The sequence below is a fragment of the Hoplias malabaricus genome, chromosome 9 (assembly GCF_029633855.1).
Source record: "Hoplias malabaricus isolate fHopMal1 chromosome 9, fHopMal1.hap1, whole genome shotgun sequence".
Taxonomy (NCBI): domain Eukaryota; kingdom Metazoa; phylum Chordata; class Actinopteri; order Characiformes; family Erythrinidae; genus Hoplias; species Hoplias malabaricus.
In genome coordinates this window covers 34613523-34633288 of record NC_089808.1, presented here as the reverse complement: position 1 = coordinate 34633288, position 19766 = coordinate 34613523, and the positions used below count along the sequence as shown (strand labels likewise).

Genomic DNA, 19766 nt, shown 5'->3' with positions numbered 1-19766 from the left:
CCTAGCTTCTAAAGTTCACTGTCCGTTATTTCAGCTCCACTGACGTCACTGGAGCACGTTTTAGAGCACCAATTAGAGACCGTAGTCCATCTGTTGCTGTGCGACATGTTCTTTAGTGGTCAGGACCCCCACAGGTGTGATCTATGGTGATTTTGCAGCGGTTCCACGGTGTTCTGTCAAGTTGTGCTGCCTATCGAATTTCCTACTTTGCAGCTTTGCGCATGCTCAGACTCAAAATGTTTAATTCTCCACGTGTTGTACGTAATAATTCTGTTTTTCTCCGGTGCATTAAACAATCTTAGTTTACTGTTATTATTTACTTGAGAATTTCAAAACTACACGGCGAGTTAAATGTAAGAAACTCAACTCAGTTTAACAAAGTATCCCACCTACAGTTTTAATTAAGAATCTGCACGTATAAAAGTACACTATAGCAGCACATTTCCACAAGGTAGCACTATTCGAAGGCTGTACATAATGCATATCATTTGTAATAATTCCACATTATGTGAACTTAAAGGCTAAGCATCACTTAATGGACCTCCATGAATATTTCACATTATTTTAGTTACTGACAGATATAGGTATGAATTAAAATGAAAATAGCTGCTTAATTTGCTTTAAAACTAACAATTTTATTAAATTGACGGAAAAACCCGAGCTTGCTACGGAAATTCTTGAACGCGCCGTGACGTCACTGGTGAACAACAACTGAACAACGCCGCGGTAAAACACCGTTATGACTGACTGTTATGACAGTATCTAGCTAAATAACCAACATTATTCATGACAATAGCCCAGCAATAAGCTAAACTCAAATGTAGAGGTACCGTTATTCTTGTAAATGTGATCGAAGTCGAACTCGAATTCATCCGACACTATAAACCTCCGTAATGCAGCTACGTAGCCGAGTATAATCTGAGACACCGAGTTTAGCGAGTCAAGCTAACGTTAACTAACACCAACTAAAACAGGCGAAGTGAGTGTCCTTGCCCTGTTCACCTCCATGTTACAGAGGCTCTTCAACACCTTTCGTTGGTGTCCTTACATGCCCATATTGTTGGAAAAGCGCCAGTGAAATGAGCTACAGATAACGGAGTGAGCGGATGGTCCTTTCCAAAGTGCCCGTTTAAAGTTGACAATTTTAGTCCATTTTCTGGATATTTTGGGATCTTTGGGCCATTTGTGCACAGATGTCCCACTGTACATTGAATGATTGCAGCCAAAAACAACACACCTTTTCGTGTGCATTTTGCATTAAATTAAGTGCGACTTCTAGAGTTGTTGTCCACCATCTACGTCACAGGCAAGACGCCTATTAGAGTTTCCGAACACCGTTGGGGGGGGGGGGGCAACGGTCTTTTAAACCTTATTCCTTGAATCAGTAAGAAATAACATGTTTTCTGACTATCAATAAACACAAGTTAGGAACTCAAATTCCACTGTATTTATTTGTTTGACACTTTCATAGAGCAGGTGCTAAGCCTTTAAAGTGATTTGTAATGGACTGCCGCAATGTTAGTGGGTGTGTTCCTGCCTTCTGTCAACTCATTTCATATAGATGAGGATAAAGCTGTTACAGAAGGTGAATGAATGACTCAACGTCTCATTGTTACGATTATATTAGTGACTCAGTAATATCTCTCATACCAGGTCAATGAGAAAGAACAGGATTACATAATTATAGATGCTAAGCGATAGCATGCTAAAAGATGCTAAGGGATAGCATGACATACATTTCTGGAAATAACAGAATGGAAATTTGATACAAAATCCTGTGATATTCAAATTATTAAACCAAAGAAAGGATGAAGTAGTAAACCAAGTCTAATATCAACTGTTAATATGTCGCTATTTAAATGTAAGTAAATCTGAGATACTGACCCCCTTAAGGCCTCATAGACCCCACTGTGTGTTTTTAAATTTAAATTAAAAGTTATTATCTGCCCTCTGATACTCTTTTCCCTAGTGATGAAAACGTTGAGGCACATTACAAACAAAGAGCTGTGAACCCAACTATGCTGTGTCTGAATTACTCCAGACTTTCTAGAACACGCTGATTTGTAGCCTGTTGATATTGGCCTCTCAAGAGACAGTAAAACCATCAAAGCCCAGTCCAATACATTCAGGAAGCCCAAACGCTTACACACTCAGAAATTCTGAGTGATCTTCCAGCTTTCAGCTAGCTGTAATAATGGGACGTAGCAGATGTGCTTTAGCAAAAGACACATAAGCATGAAAACATGAAAACACACACACACACACACACACGTCTGCACCAACATCCTTGAGATAACAGTTCAGTCTTTTTTTTTTTCTTTCATTTTTCTTATTGTAAGACCATGTTATCGGACCTGTAGCCACAAAAACCTCTGGCTTCCTTACAGAGCCTACTTCAGATAAAAGCCAGGTCTAAATTCCTCTGTGTTTTTGTTCATGAGAAAGAATCTGAGCTGTATTTAGATACATTCGTCCAATTCATCCAACCTTCTTCTAAAATGAAATGTGTTAAGAGGCCATTTGTTTGCTGTAGTAACAACCTCTGCTCTCCTGGAAACATTTTATTCTTGATGTTGGAACATATTTGTCAGTAGGTTGACCTCATTCAGCCTTGAGAATATTAGCGAGGTCAGCTACTGATGTAGAGTGATGAGTTATGGATCTCAAAAGCTGTTCCAGTGTCTCCCAAGGTACTGGATGGGTCTCCATCACTCTGGAGCACGTCGTCGACTGTTCCAGTGTCTGGTGGCCCTTTTACACCTCTGTGTGACACTTTGATCGTTCTACGGGTATCTATTAATGTTTGGAACTCTAGTGAGTGTATTTGTCCCTCTCAAGCACTGGCCAATAATATGAAAGGGGTGTGGCTTGTGTTAAATTGAGCGAGGGGGGGAACAACAACTCCACAATACCACAAATATTTCAAAACCTGGAGGAAGTGGTAAAGCAGGCGATGGGATTTCTCCGACTGTCAAACTCTCAGCCAGCTGAAGAGCGGTGGAGATTTCTGATTTCTCCTGCAGGGTTCCTGATTACATTACCGGCCTGTGGACGACCTCGGGTGGAACATCTGGAAAACATCAGGGAAGCGTTCAGGGCTTTGAGGGAGTTTCAGAGCTTGGTGACTGGTAGAGCTTAACACAGTTCAGTCAGACACAGACCAAAGGGCCAAATGATAGGAAATGGATATTTATGAATGAAGATCAGAACAGAAGTCGATTGAACAGCTTTAAATTGCTAAAGTTAAAACAGGTCTAAGCCCAGACGCTTAGGAGAAAACAAGAGCATTTCTATCTATCTCTGTTTATTTGTTTAAACCCCCACCTAAATACCCCTGCAGTTTCAGGGCTATTTTTGTTTGAAGGCTGCTAAACAGTTAAACAGGAATTCTGGCCTATGTCTCTACTGCAACAAATGCTACAACCACTGTCCGGTTTAAATAAATAAATATATATAAATAACAATAAAACATTACATTTCTATATCTGACGCTTAATTTATCATAAGTTTTACACAGTTTGAAAACAACAGCTTCCATTTACCTTGTGACAAACTGCATAACACACAGATGAACAGAAAAGTATGGTGGCCTGTAAGGGCATATGCATGCACAAAAAGCCAAAATAAATCAGCACAAGAAAGAGAAACACACACACACACACAAAACTAAATGTACATGTTTTTTTTTCTTCTTCTTTTTTACAACAGAATCTATGTAGAGTGTTTGGATGCTGTTTCCCTGGTCAACAACAAACAAAGATGATTCAACCGTCATCAAAACCAGCACAGGCTGTGTTCTGGGTGTTGGTGTGCTGAACTCTCCATGGTGTGTCCCTGCCTTGCGCCAGTTTGGGCTCTGGACCCGCAACAACCCTGGTGAGGATGAAGTGATTACAGAAGATGGCAGAATGAATGTGTGTGTGTGTGTGAGGGTGTGTAAAATCAGTGTAGTATATCAGATTTTTACACAAAGAGGAATTACGTAAAATACCATATAGTTTTCTCTTATACCGATAACATTCTTTTTTGTATATCTGTGTGAGTCTCTGTGTGTGTGTGTGTGTGTGTGTGTGTGTACAAAACTATTTAAACAGATCATTTTACACCCCCCATGAACACTCACACTTAAAAACAAACACTCTCTCTCTCTTACTCTCTCTCATTCTGTGTGTGTGTGTTTGTGTATGTTCTCTGTGGGCTCTGTGGTCTACCTTTGTGTTTTATTGTTGAAGGTAATTGGAATCAGGCCATGTGTTGAATGCCATGTGGTGGTGGACGATTGTCTTGATAACATCCAGATGGGTGTTGGATCAGATCCCTCCTAGTCCTGATATAAAAGGGCTTTAGTCTCATTTGCTGCATAAAATACATCACATGGGCAGTTCTCCATTTACAAAGTCAGCCAGTAATAGTACAGCTCTGTATACGCACACACACACACACACACACACACACACACACACACAACTCCACTGTGTGTTAGTGCTCACTCACTGTGGCATATGATCATTTTCTTTGGATCGGACAGTGGCTGTCTCATGGGAATGTGCGCGAAAGCAAACCAGGGATTACTTTAGGAATTGTGAATAATGTATTATTCCAAGCATTGAGTGCACTGAGTTCAAAGTGTCTTTTTAGTCCTGAAGATAGTGTGAAAACTAGATTTTCTAGACTGCCATCATCTTCCAAGCATTGGTCACACAAGCATCTTCGATATTTCAGAACGTGCATATTCTTGTTTTTAAAAATACATAAAATAAGACACCTATTGTGTTAGATGCAACATTTCATGTGGCCCTGACTAATAAATAACACAAGGCTTTTATTGAAAGCTTTCCTAGTGTTTTTTGTTTGGGAGTGGATCCAGACGTTATGGACATGGACCAAGACACTGACCTGAGTGAGAGAACTGGGGTGCAGCTGGCATTATTAGATAAACAGTATCAATTACTGGCAACAGTTCTGTATTTCAATTAAAACGTTAAAGAGTCTGTTACCTAATGTATCCAACAAGATCGTCACAAACTCTCTCTCTCTCTCTCTGTCTGTGTGTGTGTGTGTGTGTGTGTGTGTGTGTGCAAATTACCTCTCATCTATAAATAGTCAGTGTACAGAAGAGTAGAAGAATAAAATCTAACCATGTCATGCATTAGTTAGCGTAATGAGATTAGAGGGATGGCTTTGTGCATCCAAGCATTATGCTCCAAGCTGCGTGTGTACTTCTCAGACACAAAATATGTGTGAGGTTCTGCCCTGCCACAAGACAGCTCATTAATGTAGTACATTCTGCTAAATAGACACTTGGAAACGCATGCATGGATTTATGGGTGAAATAAGTGTGAAAGTCTAAGAGGATCTGCTCTACTCTGCTGTATTAATAGCAGGGATAAAGGTAAGGAGATGCAATCTCTCTTTCCAGTCTCGCTATCGCTCACTCATTCACTTAAAACATACAAACATTACATTACTGCTGTTAGTTTATATCTAATTTAGACTGAAGACGACGACAACAGACTTTTAATAGGAATTTATTTGTTATAGTTTTTTTATATTGTTATATTGTTTGTTTTGCGTGTGCTAAATAAACACTGGCCTTTTATACAAAAAGATTCTATGGTTATGAGTGGGTCTTGGCCTTAACACATTATATGTAAAACGTTTGTGGACAACTCCTAATTTATAACCTCTAATTAGTGAGTTCAGTTGTGCACCCTTAGCTTGTAATTTACATAGACAAGACGGAATAGACGGAATAAAACAAGATGCTCCAGGGCTTTGAGGGTTATAAAGACCTCCTGTAGTTTAGGAGCTGTGTTCTCTGGTCTGACTGGCTCTGTCTAATAACGTTGTGATGGGTTGGAGTGGTGTCATTTCTCGAGGGCTCGTTCCAAACCTTTGCATTTGACTCAACGTTAGTGACAGCTGTTTCTTTTCATGGCATTATATTAATTAATTCATTCATTCATTATCTGTAACCCTTATCCAGTTCAGGGTCGCGGTGGGTCCAGAGCCTACCTGGAATCATTGGGCGCAAGGCGCGAATACACCCTGACGTGTGTTTTTGGACTGTGGGAAGAAACCGGAGAACCCGGAGGAAACCCACGTGGACACAGGGAGAACACACCACACTCCTCACAGACAGTCACCTGGAGGAAACCCACACAGACACCGGGAGAACACACCACACTCCTCACAGACAGTCACCTGGAGGAAACCCACGCAGACACTGGGAGAACACACCACACTCCTCACAGACAGTCACCCGGAGGAAACCCACACAGACACAGGGAGAACACACCACACTCCTCACAGACAGTCACCCGGAGGAAACCCACGCGGACACAGGGAGAACACACCACACTCCTCACAGACAGTCACCCGGAGGAAACCCACGCGGACACAGGGAGAACACACCACACTCCTCACAGACAGTCACCCGGAGGAAACCCACGCGGACACAGGGAGAACACACCACACTCCTCACAGACAGTCACCCGGAGGAAACCCACGCGGACACAGGGAGAACACACCACACTCCTCACAGACAGTCACCCGGAGGAAACCCACGCGGACACAGGGAGAACACACCACACTCCTCACAGACAGTCACCCGGAGGAAACCCACGTGGACATAGGGAGAACACAGTCACCCGGAGCGGGAATCGAACCCACATCCTCCAGGTCCCTGGAGCTGTGTGACTGTGACACTACCTGCTGCTCCACCGTGCCGCCCCATGGCATTATATACACGTGTAAAATTCAGTTTTATCTGATACACACTAAGGGCTTAAGTAAATGTCTTGTCTCTCATTTCAGTCTTTGTTTCCTCTTAGCCTTTTTTCATCCACCCCAGCATTCATTAGAAGAAAGGATGATCACAATGATGGTGGTGATGACGATGCAGCTGTGTCTCTCTCTCCTTCTCTCCTGTCTTACTGTGACTCAGGGTGCCCCACAGCCACAAAGACGTCTGGACGAGAGCCAGCTGAAGAGTAAGACATGATTAAATTATAGAATTCATATTTCAGCCTGAAACAGGTGAATCTCTTTTCGTGTCTTTAACACAAGAACATTTAAATAAATGGAAAGGTTTAATCATGTGTTCGGAGTCTTGCCCAAGGACTCTATTTGATGCAGTGTGTTGTGCTTACCCAAGCGGGGCATCAAAACCCTTTGACAGAGAAGGCAACAGTGTATACGTGAATGTGTATTTGTTTGTGTGATTCAGATATGTCATGTTACTGAGACCATATTTTGTTTACACACTCATGCTGTAGGGACCTGGCTTGCCTATGGAAGACATGTTTAGGGCATGAAAACCAAACCAATCTCTCTCTCTCTCTCTGTGTGAATTACAGTGTTATCTGCAGAAGGAGAGCAGTATGTGGATGAGGAGTTGAAGCGAGCCCTGCTTGGAGTTAAACAGATGAAAGAAACAATGGACAAAACCGAGGAAAAACACCAACAACTCATTAAGACCCTCAAACAAAGTCATGACAAGAAGAGGGTACACACACACACACACACACACACACACACACACACACACACACACACACACACACACACACACTTAAATGCTGAAATATATATTTTAACATTTTTTGTGTAACATATAATTGCAATTCAAAATAATAAAATTCTCCTACTCTTTTGTCATTTTATATGAACTGGTTTTACTGATGTTGTTACTCATTCATTCATTCATTCATCCATTGTCTCTAACTGCGTATCCAATTCAGAGTCTGGAGCCCACCCGGAATCACTGGGCACAAGCCGGGTTTTGTTACTAATTTTATTTAAAACCAAATCTAAAAATAAAATGTTAATATGCTATGTTCATTGTCCCTATTTAAAAAATCACCGTCTGTAAATCATCTAAACTTGTCAGGAACGCGGGGCGGACTGACGGAGCGGACGCATTCGCTAAAACACAGATAACCTTTAATTTACAAATACTAACCAAACAAAGAGACATTAACAAAAGACAAGAAACGGGGAGCCAAACAGGCTAAACGGGACACGAGGAGCAAATCAGGGCAAACGGGACAGACAGACTAAAGAACGAGACGACCGGAAATGAAACGATAACGAGAAAACTTACAGAGACAGACTTGATAACACGACTGACATGAGAAAGAACAAGAGAACACGACAGACTTGACATAGTACAGGAACAATGACCAACAAACAGGAAGTGCAGGAAGGGGACTTAAATACAAGACACTGACGAGACGCACCTGTGACAGATAACGAGGAGGACTGGTTAACAGATGACATGGACGAGGAGGCGGAGACAAGGACATAAACAAAACATAGCCATGTGCTAAAAGCACATGGCCGGGGACAACAGACATGACAGGACGAAGGCGTGACAGATGCCCCCCCCAAGAACGCGCAACTCCCGGGCGCGTACTCCTAAACCCCCCAGGAGCTGGCACAGGAGAGGGCACGGAAAACAAGACAGGACAACAAACCAACGGGTGACAGGACTCAGGACAATACGGGAACAGACACAGGAGCTGGGGACACGACAGGACCGAATATATGAGACGGGACATGGGACATGACAGGAGACTGACAAAGGGGGGCAACAAGAGACGAGAACGGACTGGACAGGACAGGAGTGGACACATGGGAATTGACGGGAGACTGGACTGGAGACAAGACAGGGGACTGAACGTGGGACGGATACGGAGACTGGACACGTTTGGGGACAGAAGACTGGACATGGACAGGTGACAGAACAGGGGACTGGAATGGAGACGGGACTGATGACAGGACTGGGTGCTGGGAATGGACGGGAGCAGAGACTGGTGACGAGACAGAGGGTTGAAACGGGGACTGGACAGGAGACGAGACTTGAGACTGGACAGGGGTTTGAGACAGAGACTGGACTGGAGACAAGACGGGTGACAGGACATTGGACAGATACGGAGACTGGACATGACTAACAGGGGACTGAACATGAGACAAGACAGGGGTTTGAAACAGAGACTGAACAGGGCTGACAGGGGACTGGACATGAGGCAGGACAGAGGGTTGAAACGTAGACTGGACAGGGCTGACAGGGGACTGGACTGGACTTGGCAGGGGAACAGGTACAAGAACATTTACAGGGACTGACACAAACACAGTGACCGGGACCGGGACAGACACAAAGGCAGACACGGGTACAGGGACAAGGACAGAGACGGGAACCAGGACAGGGACAGACAAGGGAACCAAAATAACAGGGGTGTGCCCAGGACTGGCTAATGTCTGTGGGGCAGTCTGAGGAACCAGCCTGGGCACAGTTCTGGGGATCGGCCCTGAAGTCCTTCGGGCCGACCTACGGACATGGACAGGAGCGGCCGTAGCCACAGTCACGGGGACAGGAGCGGCCGTAGCCACAGTCACGGGGACAGGAGCGGCGGGTGCCGCCATCACGGAGACTGGAGCGGCGGGTGCCGCCATCATGGAGACAGGAGGCCCTGCAGCGACGTCCACGGAGGCAGGGGAACCTGCGACGTCGTCCACGGAGGCAGGGGAACCTGCGACGTCGTCCACGGAGGCAGGGGAACCTGCGACGTCGTCCACGGAGGCAGGGGAACCTGCGACGTCGTCCACGGAGGCAGGGGAACCTGCGACGTCGTCCACGGAGGCAGGGGAACCTGCGACGTCGTCCACGGAGGCTGAAGAACGTGCGACGACGTCCACGGAGGCAGATGAATCTGCGACGTCGTCCACGGAGACTGGAGAACGTGCGACGACGTCCACGGAGGCAGATGAATCTGCGACATCGTCCACGTAGACTGGAGAACGTGCGACGACGTCCACGGAGGCAGATGAATCTGCGACGTCGTCCACGGAGACTGGAGAACGTGCGACGACGTCCACGGAGGCAGATGAATCTGCGACGTCGTCCATGAAGACAGGAGAACGTGCGACGACGTCCACGGAGGCAGATGAATCTGTGACGTCGTCCACGAAGACTGGAGAACATGCGACGACGTCCACGGAGGCAGATGAATCTGCGACGTCGTCCACGAAGACAGAAGAGGCGCGCACCGCGCTCTCGAGGACAGGCGCGGCTGGAGGCGCCGCGTTTACAAGGACAGGAGTTCGTGCTGCTCGCCGGGCTCGCGCTGGAGCTGTAAAGGGTTTAGGGTGTTTCACAGGCGCACCCATTAGATCCCCTCGAGGTGCACCCCTGTTAGCCTCAGACCTCAGAGCTACGGAGGTGAGGCTAACAGCCCCTACCCTTAACGCCCCCCCAAAAATTTCCCCGGACCTGAGGGGGTAACCCTCCAGCGAGGGGGGGACTCCAGCACGCTTCTTCCGCCGACTCTTTTGACTCCCGCTGGCGCAACTACTCGATTCACGAGTCGACTCCTCCGGTATATGAATCGGAACAGCGCCAGGCAGGAGTTGGAGCCGGCGACTCCATTCCGAGGCCGCTTTCAAAGCCTCCCCCACAGGATCTTTGGGGCCTGTGCGGAATGGAGTCCGGCGAACGGCACACCCCTTAAGGTAATAGTTTGTGCTAGCTGCGTCCATGTAGGGGTTGGTCATTCTGTCAGGAACGCGGGGCGGACTGACGGAGCGGACGCATTCGCTAAAACACAGATAACCTTTAATTTACAAATACTAACCAAACAAAGAGACATTAACCAAAGACAAGAAACGGGGAGCCAAACAGGCTAAACGGGACACGAGGAGCAAATCAGGGCAAACGGGACAGACAGACTAAAGAACGAGACGACCGGAAATGAAACGATAACGAGAAAACTTACAGAGACAGACTTGATAACACGACTGACATGAGAAAGAACAAGAGAACACGACAGACTTGACATAGTACAGGAACAATGACCAACAAACAGGAAGTGCAGGAAGGGGACTTAAATACAAGACACTGACGAGACGCACCTGTGACAGATAACGAGGAGGACTGGTTAACAGATGACATGGACGAGGAGGCGGAGACAAGGACATAAACAAAACATAGCCATGTGCTAAAAGCACATGGCCGGGGACAACAGACATGACAGGACGAAGGCGTGACAAAACTATAGCTCACATTTACAGCATTATCCCCAAGAACAGAACAAACCAGTGCATTTGCAGTGACGTATACAAACGTCTCCAAATACCATTTGAAAAACTACTTGTTAGATTATTGTTTGTTGAATAAAATGACTATCATCGTTGATGCTATGTAACAGTTACCATACAATGGCAAAAGATCAGAACAATTAAATTCTGAATTACAATTAAAAGATTGTGACTTGTGGAGGTTGTGGGTTCGATTCCCGCTCCAGGTGACTGTCTGTGAGGAGTGTGGTGTGTTCTCCCCGTGTCTGCGTGGGTTTCCTCCGGGTGACTGTCTGTGAGGAGTGTGGTGTGTTCTTCCTGTGTCTGCGTGGGTTTCCTCCGGGTGCTCCGATTTCCTCCCACAGTCCAAAAACACACGTTTGTAGGTGGGTTGACAACTGAAAAGTGTCCGTAGGTGTGAGTGTGTGAGTGAATGTGTGTGCTGCCCTGTATAGGACTGGCGCCCCCTCCAGGGAGTGTTCCCGCCTTGCGCCCAATGATTCCAGGTAGGCTCTGGACCCACCACGACCTTGAACTGGATAAGCGATTACAGATAATGAATGAATGAAGTCCTAATACCCAGTACATATACACTCAAAAGAGTTGGAGGCAGTACTAATGCAGTTACAAAAGCCTCCACAGTTACTGTACTGTATCAATAAAAACTAACCATTTTGACCCTAAAAAAACACGGTTGAGCTGCATTCAAAGCAATATATAAACAAAGACCCAGGATTTTTATCAAGGCTCCATTTTGTTGTTAGCATGAACCACAGAGAGTGTTGTAGACAAAGTACATTCATCAAAGCAGTACTGAACACACCCTACACAAGAATCTTTCTTATTTCTTAAAACCTAGACCTAGGCTGATCACCTCAGCAGACAGACACACAAAAGTTTGTGGACACCTCTCCATCCAAGGTTTTTTCTACATTCCTGGAAAAGCTATGTACTGTTACTCAACACACTTTACCGTCTCTCAAGGGGGCAGAGCAGCTAGCTCAGGAGGCCAATCAGGAGCTGCAGAATGCAGAGCAGCAGTGTCAGGACAGGCTGAGGCCAGTGTGGGAGAAATGTCGACGGTGTTTACAAGCCAGATGTGGATCCTTCTACACTTCCACCTGCCGTCGCAGCTCCTCCTCCTTCTCTCTCCAGGTGTGTGTTCTGCACATCTGTCTTTTGGATATTACTTGTTGGCATCTTGTGTGATTGTCTCTTTTTCCTTTCTGCTCACGTAGGTCGAAGAGTTTGTCCGCAGAATGGCTTCAAAACTTGACGAAGGCCAAGATCAAATCTTCAGCCAGAGTCCGGACAATCGGCTCGACACACAAAACCAGACTCAAACGCCAGTGGATCAGCATACTCCTGAAAATCAAAACAAGGAACAGCTCCTGGAGGCCTCCACACCAGCAGGCATCGACAAAGACCTGGTCTGGGTCAAGAACACCTTCAGTCGTATAAAGGCAAAGGTATCCTCTCTGTACTCAAGTTGCTCCGCTTTAGTCTCCGAAATGCGACTTGAGCTTGGGTCGGCCTTCCTTTCCACCTTCACTGAAGACGTCCAGCCTGAGTCTTTACCCAGCGAGAATCTTAAGACTGGTGGCTTTCATCTGAGTGGAGCCTTCGACTCATTCATGGAAATGGGCCGCAGCGTCCTGCACGAGGTCAGGTCCAGTCTTACACAAGTGTTTGAAGGAACCGAAGGAGAGGGAGACTCTCGGAGAGGTTGGTCACTTGGCTGTAATGCTTTACAATGAATTGTTTTACTGTGTAAATTTTACCACCAAAAAAGTGGCAAAAAACATTTATGACAGTGATTATTATATATGATAATCGAATTAAACTTGGGGTGGTTTTCCAGGTGGTGATTAACCCTAGTCCTGGACTACACAGAATGTTTAACATCTACTGGAAGGAGCATACATTCCAGGAATAGTCTTAATCCACGTCTGGGAAATCAACACTATATAAGTGAAAGTATGATGACAATATGTGGAAGTGAATAGGGCAAAACTGTACAATGGCTGGGAGACTTTTGTACCCAGTTGGGCTGCTTCTAGAAGAAGAGATACGCTTAGGCATGGATGCATACAGTTTCCGTATGGCATCCCACAGCACATTTACCCACAGCTGGGACTGTAGATCCTGGATAGTCGTAGGTTGCCAAAGTTGCTGACCCAACTGGTCCCTTAAATGTTTTATTGGCATTAAATGTGGCGACTGGACAAGCCAAAGTAGTAATCACTGAGCTGGTAGAGTCCCTAGTATCACTACTAGTGGTGACTGCCTGTCGTATGTGATGGCCCCTCAGATAATTACACCAGCAGTGGGGGCAGGACTGAAGCATTCACCACAAGGCCTGCATACTTGAACATGACCATCATCGAATCCCAGATAGAACCTGGATTTGTCACTAAAGACAATACAGTGCCAGTCCGTAGCAGTCCATGTTTCTCATTCACGACATCACAGCTCCCAAATCCTAACAGCTTGGTCAGAACGGCCTAGATGGTGAGCAGATCGTTGAAATGACTGTCCTGCATTCCTTTATAAAGCCTGAGTGTGTGGTTGAGGCGTCTAACTGTCAACGATCTTTCACCAAGAAGTACATTACCCAAAAGTAGCATCTCATGACCTTTTCATAGGGCAGCGGGGAAAGCACCTTTACACGCACCTGTGTCATGGCCCAGTGTCTAATCAGACCACACCTGTAATCATTAACATACCTGCCTGAGGCAGAACATTTTTATTATGCTTTTGTCAAAGAGTGTATTATGTCCATAATGTGCAGCTCATGATCTGCTGAATGATCCAGTTTATCCTCAATGTTGTGAGTGGGTTCCCCACATGGGGTGGCTATGTTTAAAATACCGTTAATACTAAATCTCTGGTGCATCCAGGTCACTAGGTGTCAGTCTAATGGATGTTTATAATGTCAAGAGGAATCATTGGATAAAATGAATTGATTACTTCTTTAGGATTTTGATATTTAATTTTCAACATCAGGTTGGTTGCCTGGATGGATGTCGCCTCCAGGTGGTGCGCTGTGCAGACGTCTGCGCAGTCGAGTGGCCGAGTGCAGACAGCCACTAAGGGAGTGTGACAATTGCCACCAAGCTCTGCTCACAGGTACAATCAAACATGCCGTATGAAAATGTTTCATATGCTGAGTTCCTTTACAGCTTCTTTATAGGAACAAACACCCCCCCCCCACAAACACACCACCACAGACCCAGGCTTTTGTATTTTACACTGGGCACAGGCTGGACTGGACTTTGCCATGAGAGCACACATTTCTGTATTTTCATGAAGAATCTGAAAGAATGCGTATTTTCACTTCACATGAATCTGTTTCAGATAAACACAGTAGTTACCTCCATCCATCCATCCATTATCTGTAACCGCTTATCCAATTTAGGGTCGCGGGGGGTCCAGAGCCTACCTGGAATCATTGGGCGCAAGGCGGGAATACACCCTGGAGGGGGCGCCAGTCCTTCACAGGGCAACACAGACACACACACATTCACTCACACACACGGACGGACACTTTCGAGTCGCCAATCCACCTACCAACGTGTGTTTTTGGACTGTGGGAGGAAACCGGAGCACCCGGAGGAAACCCACGCGGACACGGGGAGAACACACCAACTCCTCACAGACAGTCACCCGGAGCGGGAATCGAACCCACAACCTCCAGGCCCCTGGAGCTGTGTGACTGCGACACTACCTGCTGCGCCACCGTGCCGCGCCAGTAGTTACCTGTGTGTCGGAATTAGTTTATCTAAGTGTACATTCATTCATTCATTATCTGTAACCCTTATCCAGTTCAGGGTCACGGTGGGTCCAGAGCCTACCTGGAATCATTGGGCGCAAGGCAGGAACACACCCTGGAGGGGGTGCCAGTCCTTCACAGGGCAACACACACACACACACACACACACACCTACAGACACTTTTGAGTCGCCAATCCACCTACCAACGTGTGTTTTTGGACCGTGGGAGGAAACCGGAGCGCCACGCAGACACAGGGAGAACACACCAAACTTCTCACAGAGAGTCACCCGGAGGAAACCCACACAGACACAGGGAGAACACACCAAACTTCTCACAGACAGTCACCCAGAGGAAACCCACGCAGACACAGGGAGAACACACCACACTCCTCACAGACAGTCACCCAGAGGAAACCCACGCAGACACAGAGAGAACACACCACACTCCTCACAGACAGTCACCCGGAGGAAACCCACACAGACACAGGGAGAACACACCAACTCCTCACAGACAGTCACCCGGAGCGGGAATTGAACCCACAACCTCCAGGCCCCTGGCGCTGTGTGACTGCGACACTACCTGCTGCTCCACCGTGCCGCCCTCTAAGTGTACAGTCTAATGAAATACATTCTTTTAAGGATGCTTTTGTAAAAGTGTGTTTTTTTATTTATTTACTTTTTTCACTTTAGATTTTAATTCAGGGTTTGCTTCACTCACATTTTCATAAGGCATTGGCTTTATTTTTATATAACAGTGTGTGTGTGTGTTTGTGATTATTTTAGAATGTCCTGAAGTACCTGAGCATTACTCTGAGCTGAGTGAAATCTCTCTTCTCTTGAACGTCTCTCGGGGTCAATATGAGGAGGTGCTGCAGGTGCTCAGAACACACACAGAACACACACTCCACTGGGCTGAGAATATGACACGGCAACATGGCTGGGTCACTCACATCAGCAACGGCAGCGCTCCACCACATGTGTTCAGCCTGGTCCAGGTATGTTCACTTTGATGTTAATGAAAAAGTAAATGCTAAAAAGACTAGCAGGCAGAATACTTACAATATTCTGATTCAAAATGTATTTACATACCTTTCATAGCATCAATGATACTTTAAATAATGTGCCCATGCCATGGAAACACAGTGTTTAGTATTTATAACAGTGCAGTACACAACTGAAGGAAATTAAACACACTACTTCAAATAGCGTATGGTACTGAGAATATTCTGATAATGGAGATTCTTTAAGATGATGCTAATACTCTGGGAATGATATATTTGTTTAATTGATCTCAGCTTGTCCCAGGGAACTTAGATCTTGTTGGAGGCGCCAGGACAGACACAGTTGTAGAGGTGACAGTTCTGGACAGTCCAGCCCTTTCTATTTCTGTTCCTGCTGATCTGGAGATTTCTGAACCAGCTTTTATTCAGTACATTGCTAAGGAGGCCCTGGTCACATACCAAAACACTCTGGCCAACACACTTCACACGTAAGTCTCTCTCTCTCTCTCTCTCTCTCTGTGTGTGTGTGTTGTAAGCATTCACAGGACATTGGCCTGATTTGACCTTGAAACCATAACCATTTTCAAAACAATAGTTTTAAAAGTGATAAATACACTATGTATCTAATACACCATGTATTAACATTAGCTATAGAAGTACAGGTCCATATTTAAGCTTAAAGTACACAAATCTTTCCCCATTTTTAGAAGGGTCTTAATGAAATGTCTGTGACAAGATTTGTTCAAAATACCACAAGGATCAAAAATCACAGCAGAGTTCTTCCCTGTCTAAAGAGCCCTGTTTACTTTTTTTTCCTCTTTCTTCTCAGTTCTTGTTTTTTTCACATCAATATATCCCATGTTCGGCAGAACACAAAATCTGACTTGGTTGTTGTACAGTGGAACCTCTACTAACGAACGCCTATACTAACGAACTTTCCAAGATATGAACCGGGCATTTGAATATTTTTTGCCTCCACCAACGAACCATAACTCTAGAAACGAACCCAAGCCTCCACCGAGCCCCAATAGGCGAGTCTCCCAGCGCCCAGACTTGAGTGAGCTTTTAAGATTAGCAAATTGTAGCTTTAGCAATTTAGCATTAGTGTAAATAGCAGACATGGAAGTTCGTGCTAAGTTAAGCCGTATCTACGCTTCGTCTCCCCACATTCACCGCCTACTCTCCGTTATTCCCCCCACCCCACCCCCCCGTCATACAGCCAGTGCCTGTGTTACTCCTCCAGCCAGTCGTCACGTCTCCAAGGTAGCGATCTGTAACCACTTAAAACTTTATTATTTCTTTTTTATTACTGTTACCACTGTATTTCTGTTTTATTTTTAGTAACGCTACATGTATTTTTTTTACTAATTTGAGAGTGTTGTAAACATATATCAGTGCAGAAAGGGTGACTTTCGGGGCGGGGGCTGGAACGCATTAATTGCTTCTCCATTATTTTAAATAGGGAAAATTGACTTGAGAAACGAACTTTTCCACTTACGAACCGGGTCACGGAACGGATCAAGTTCGTAGGTTGAGGTTCCACTGTATTTCACAGTTTGCGGCTTGGCAGGAGCTCCAAAAAATCTTTTCTGAGTGCATTAACACTTTAATGAACTCCAAAAAGAATATAAATAACATAAAATGTCCATAATATTACACATTTTATAACACATATTAAAACGTAGCAGGTTCCTGAAATTAATGAGAATGGCACTTTATTTTTGCAGGTGTCATGGTGGTCTTACCCACGCTACTCCACAGGTATGTTGCATATTATTGAGGTCATTTATTAACATTTGTTTACAACTTGAAACATTGGCCCTTTAAAGTAGTTTAAAGAATAAATGGCATTTTAATCTGTGCTTGATTTTGTTATCATTACTGTAAAAAGACCTATTTTCTTGTGCTATTTTTTTACATGTTTGCAGGATGATTGACATAGAAGTAAAGATAAGACGTTCTGATGTGGCCAGAGGGTACTTCAGTTTTGATGACCTTGATCCACAGGACAGTACCAAAGCTGTAGTCAGAAATCAGTCAGATACAAACATGCAGTTACTGTACTGACAGAAAACACTGTTAAGACGAGTCAAACTAGACTGGCTTGTTCATTACGTGACCTCTTTATTTTAGCGCACAAAAATACCTGCAAGGACCTTAACTATCCTAATGCTCAGGGCTTGTCACCTTTTATTTATGTATTGTTTGTTTGTGTACTATTTCAATAAACGTAAAAGACCAATCTGATTGTCTTTGAACCTCATGTGTGTGTATTAAAGCAACACTAGGTAGTATTTTAACCTTAGAATTACAGCCTCAAAATCAATGTGATGTTTCACAGACCTCTAATAGGGAGAACAGACAGAGGGTCTGTCATGGCTACTCTGGCCTCAGCACAGCAGAAGCTGCAATATGTTACTTTTAAAGGAGGATAACGCCCCACCCCCGTTGATTTCAGGACAGTGCTGTAAAAGTGAATTACACACTGCAACCGTAGGGGGAGACAAAAACAATCTTACCTAGTGTTCCTTTAAAACACAGTGCCAGATTATAGAAAGTTTACAGTAATTATCTCCCCCTAGTGGTGGTTCGTTGAACAGCTGATGATTGAGACTTCATTAGCTGGCTCAGGGCAATATAAGAGCATGTTCAACAAAAATGACGCATGGTATGCAGCCAAAGGGTTAGTTTAATATACATACATTAAGGGGTGGTTTCCCAGACAGGGACTAGGACTAGGCTTAATCACTGCCTGGGGAACCACCTCTAAATGTCCAAAGTTTGCACACTTGCAAGAGCTTATGAATGTGTGTATTAAGTGCTTATAGAGGGGTACCTGTGAGTAGCCCTGCTAAGGAAGCTCATGTTTAGGTGCGCAAATCTACACTCTTATCATTTCTCGTTTATTATCCCTAAGAGCAAGGCCCGTTTTTCTTTTAGCGGCCTGAGTATTTCTCGGTTGTTTCAAGCAATTGACACCATGAACACTTATGTCCTGTCAGACTTTGGTAAAGAGAGCTTCCCTCAGTCCATTGTAATCCTGTGAAATTTCTCATAAAAACATAGAAACTTAGAAAATGGAGAAAACTCAACTCAACTCTGTCATTGAAATCTGTTGGTCCCTTTCTTTAAGTTCGAGTATAAATGTTTGTGACATTACTGTTAACGGGGAAATGCTCTGTATATCTTACCTTTATAATGTTAAAGTTACCCTAGGTCATTTCACCAGTGTCTTTGTCTGTGTCACTATAGTTCATCTAGCACTCAAAGGTTGAACCAGTGCAAAAGGCGCCCTCCATTGGCCAAACAAGTGAACCACAATCACAAACCCAAGCATTCAATCCCAGAGTGTGATTATTCTAACAGCTATTTTCAGACACTGAGTGCACGTGTGCTGATGCCGCTTTTAAAATATCAAAATGGCTGTTTATAAAAATTCATGTTCTTCATATAATTACAATTAATTTGTACTAATTACAAAATGAAATAAAATCAAATATTGCACCTTTAACTAAGTGTAAGGATGTGTGAATTGTGTCCAACAACTGTTTTCAGGTTTCTAAATTTCTCGAACATTTCCCCTGTTGTTCACTCTTAAATAAAGTCTCAGATTTGTGCATTTCTAAGAAGACCTTAGTGCTATTGTGACCAGACGTCCTCTTTTACCCGGACATGTCCTCTTTTATTAGACAAAATGTCCGGGCGTAATTTCACAAACGTCCGGGATTTTGTTTTTCTAGAGCTTACATAGAACTTCGAGAAGCGCTTCGTTCACAAACTAGTCCCGCCCTCCCCTACTCCGATTGGTTCGCTTGAGTGAGAAGGGGGCGTGGTGAAGTAGCCTAAAATCTTCTGATTGGACGGTCTGACTGTAGCGCTACCGTTATTGGTCGATAACCTTCTCTGTAAACATTTA

The 19766-nt window shown here is 44.7% G+C and overlaps 1 protein-coding gene across 1 annotated transcript; it reads left to right on the top strand.

Annotated features, from left to right (window-relative positions):
• Nucleotides 1-1517: 1517 nt before the first annotated feature.
• Nucleotides 1518-17926, top strand: LOC136706754 (clusterin-like protein 1). Its single transcript, XM_066680371.1, has 11 exons — nucleotides 1518-1585; nucleotides 3709-3876; nucleotides 6834-6992; nucleotides 7359-7507; nucleotides 12061-12231; nucleotides 12315-12801; nucleotides 14077-14205; nucleotides 15633-15844; nucleotides 16145-16338; nucleotides 17578-17611; nucleotides 17779-17926. Exons 2-11 carry the CDS (start codon nucleotides 3729-3731, stop codon nucleotides 17785-17787), a joined length of 1692 nt encoding a protein of 563 aa, XP_066536468.1. The 5' UTR covers nucleotides 1518-1585; nucleotides 3709-3728; the 3' UTR covers nucleotides 17788-17926.
• The last annotated feature ends 1840 nt before the right edge of the window (nucleotides 17927-19766 follow it).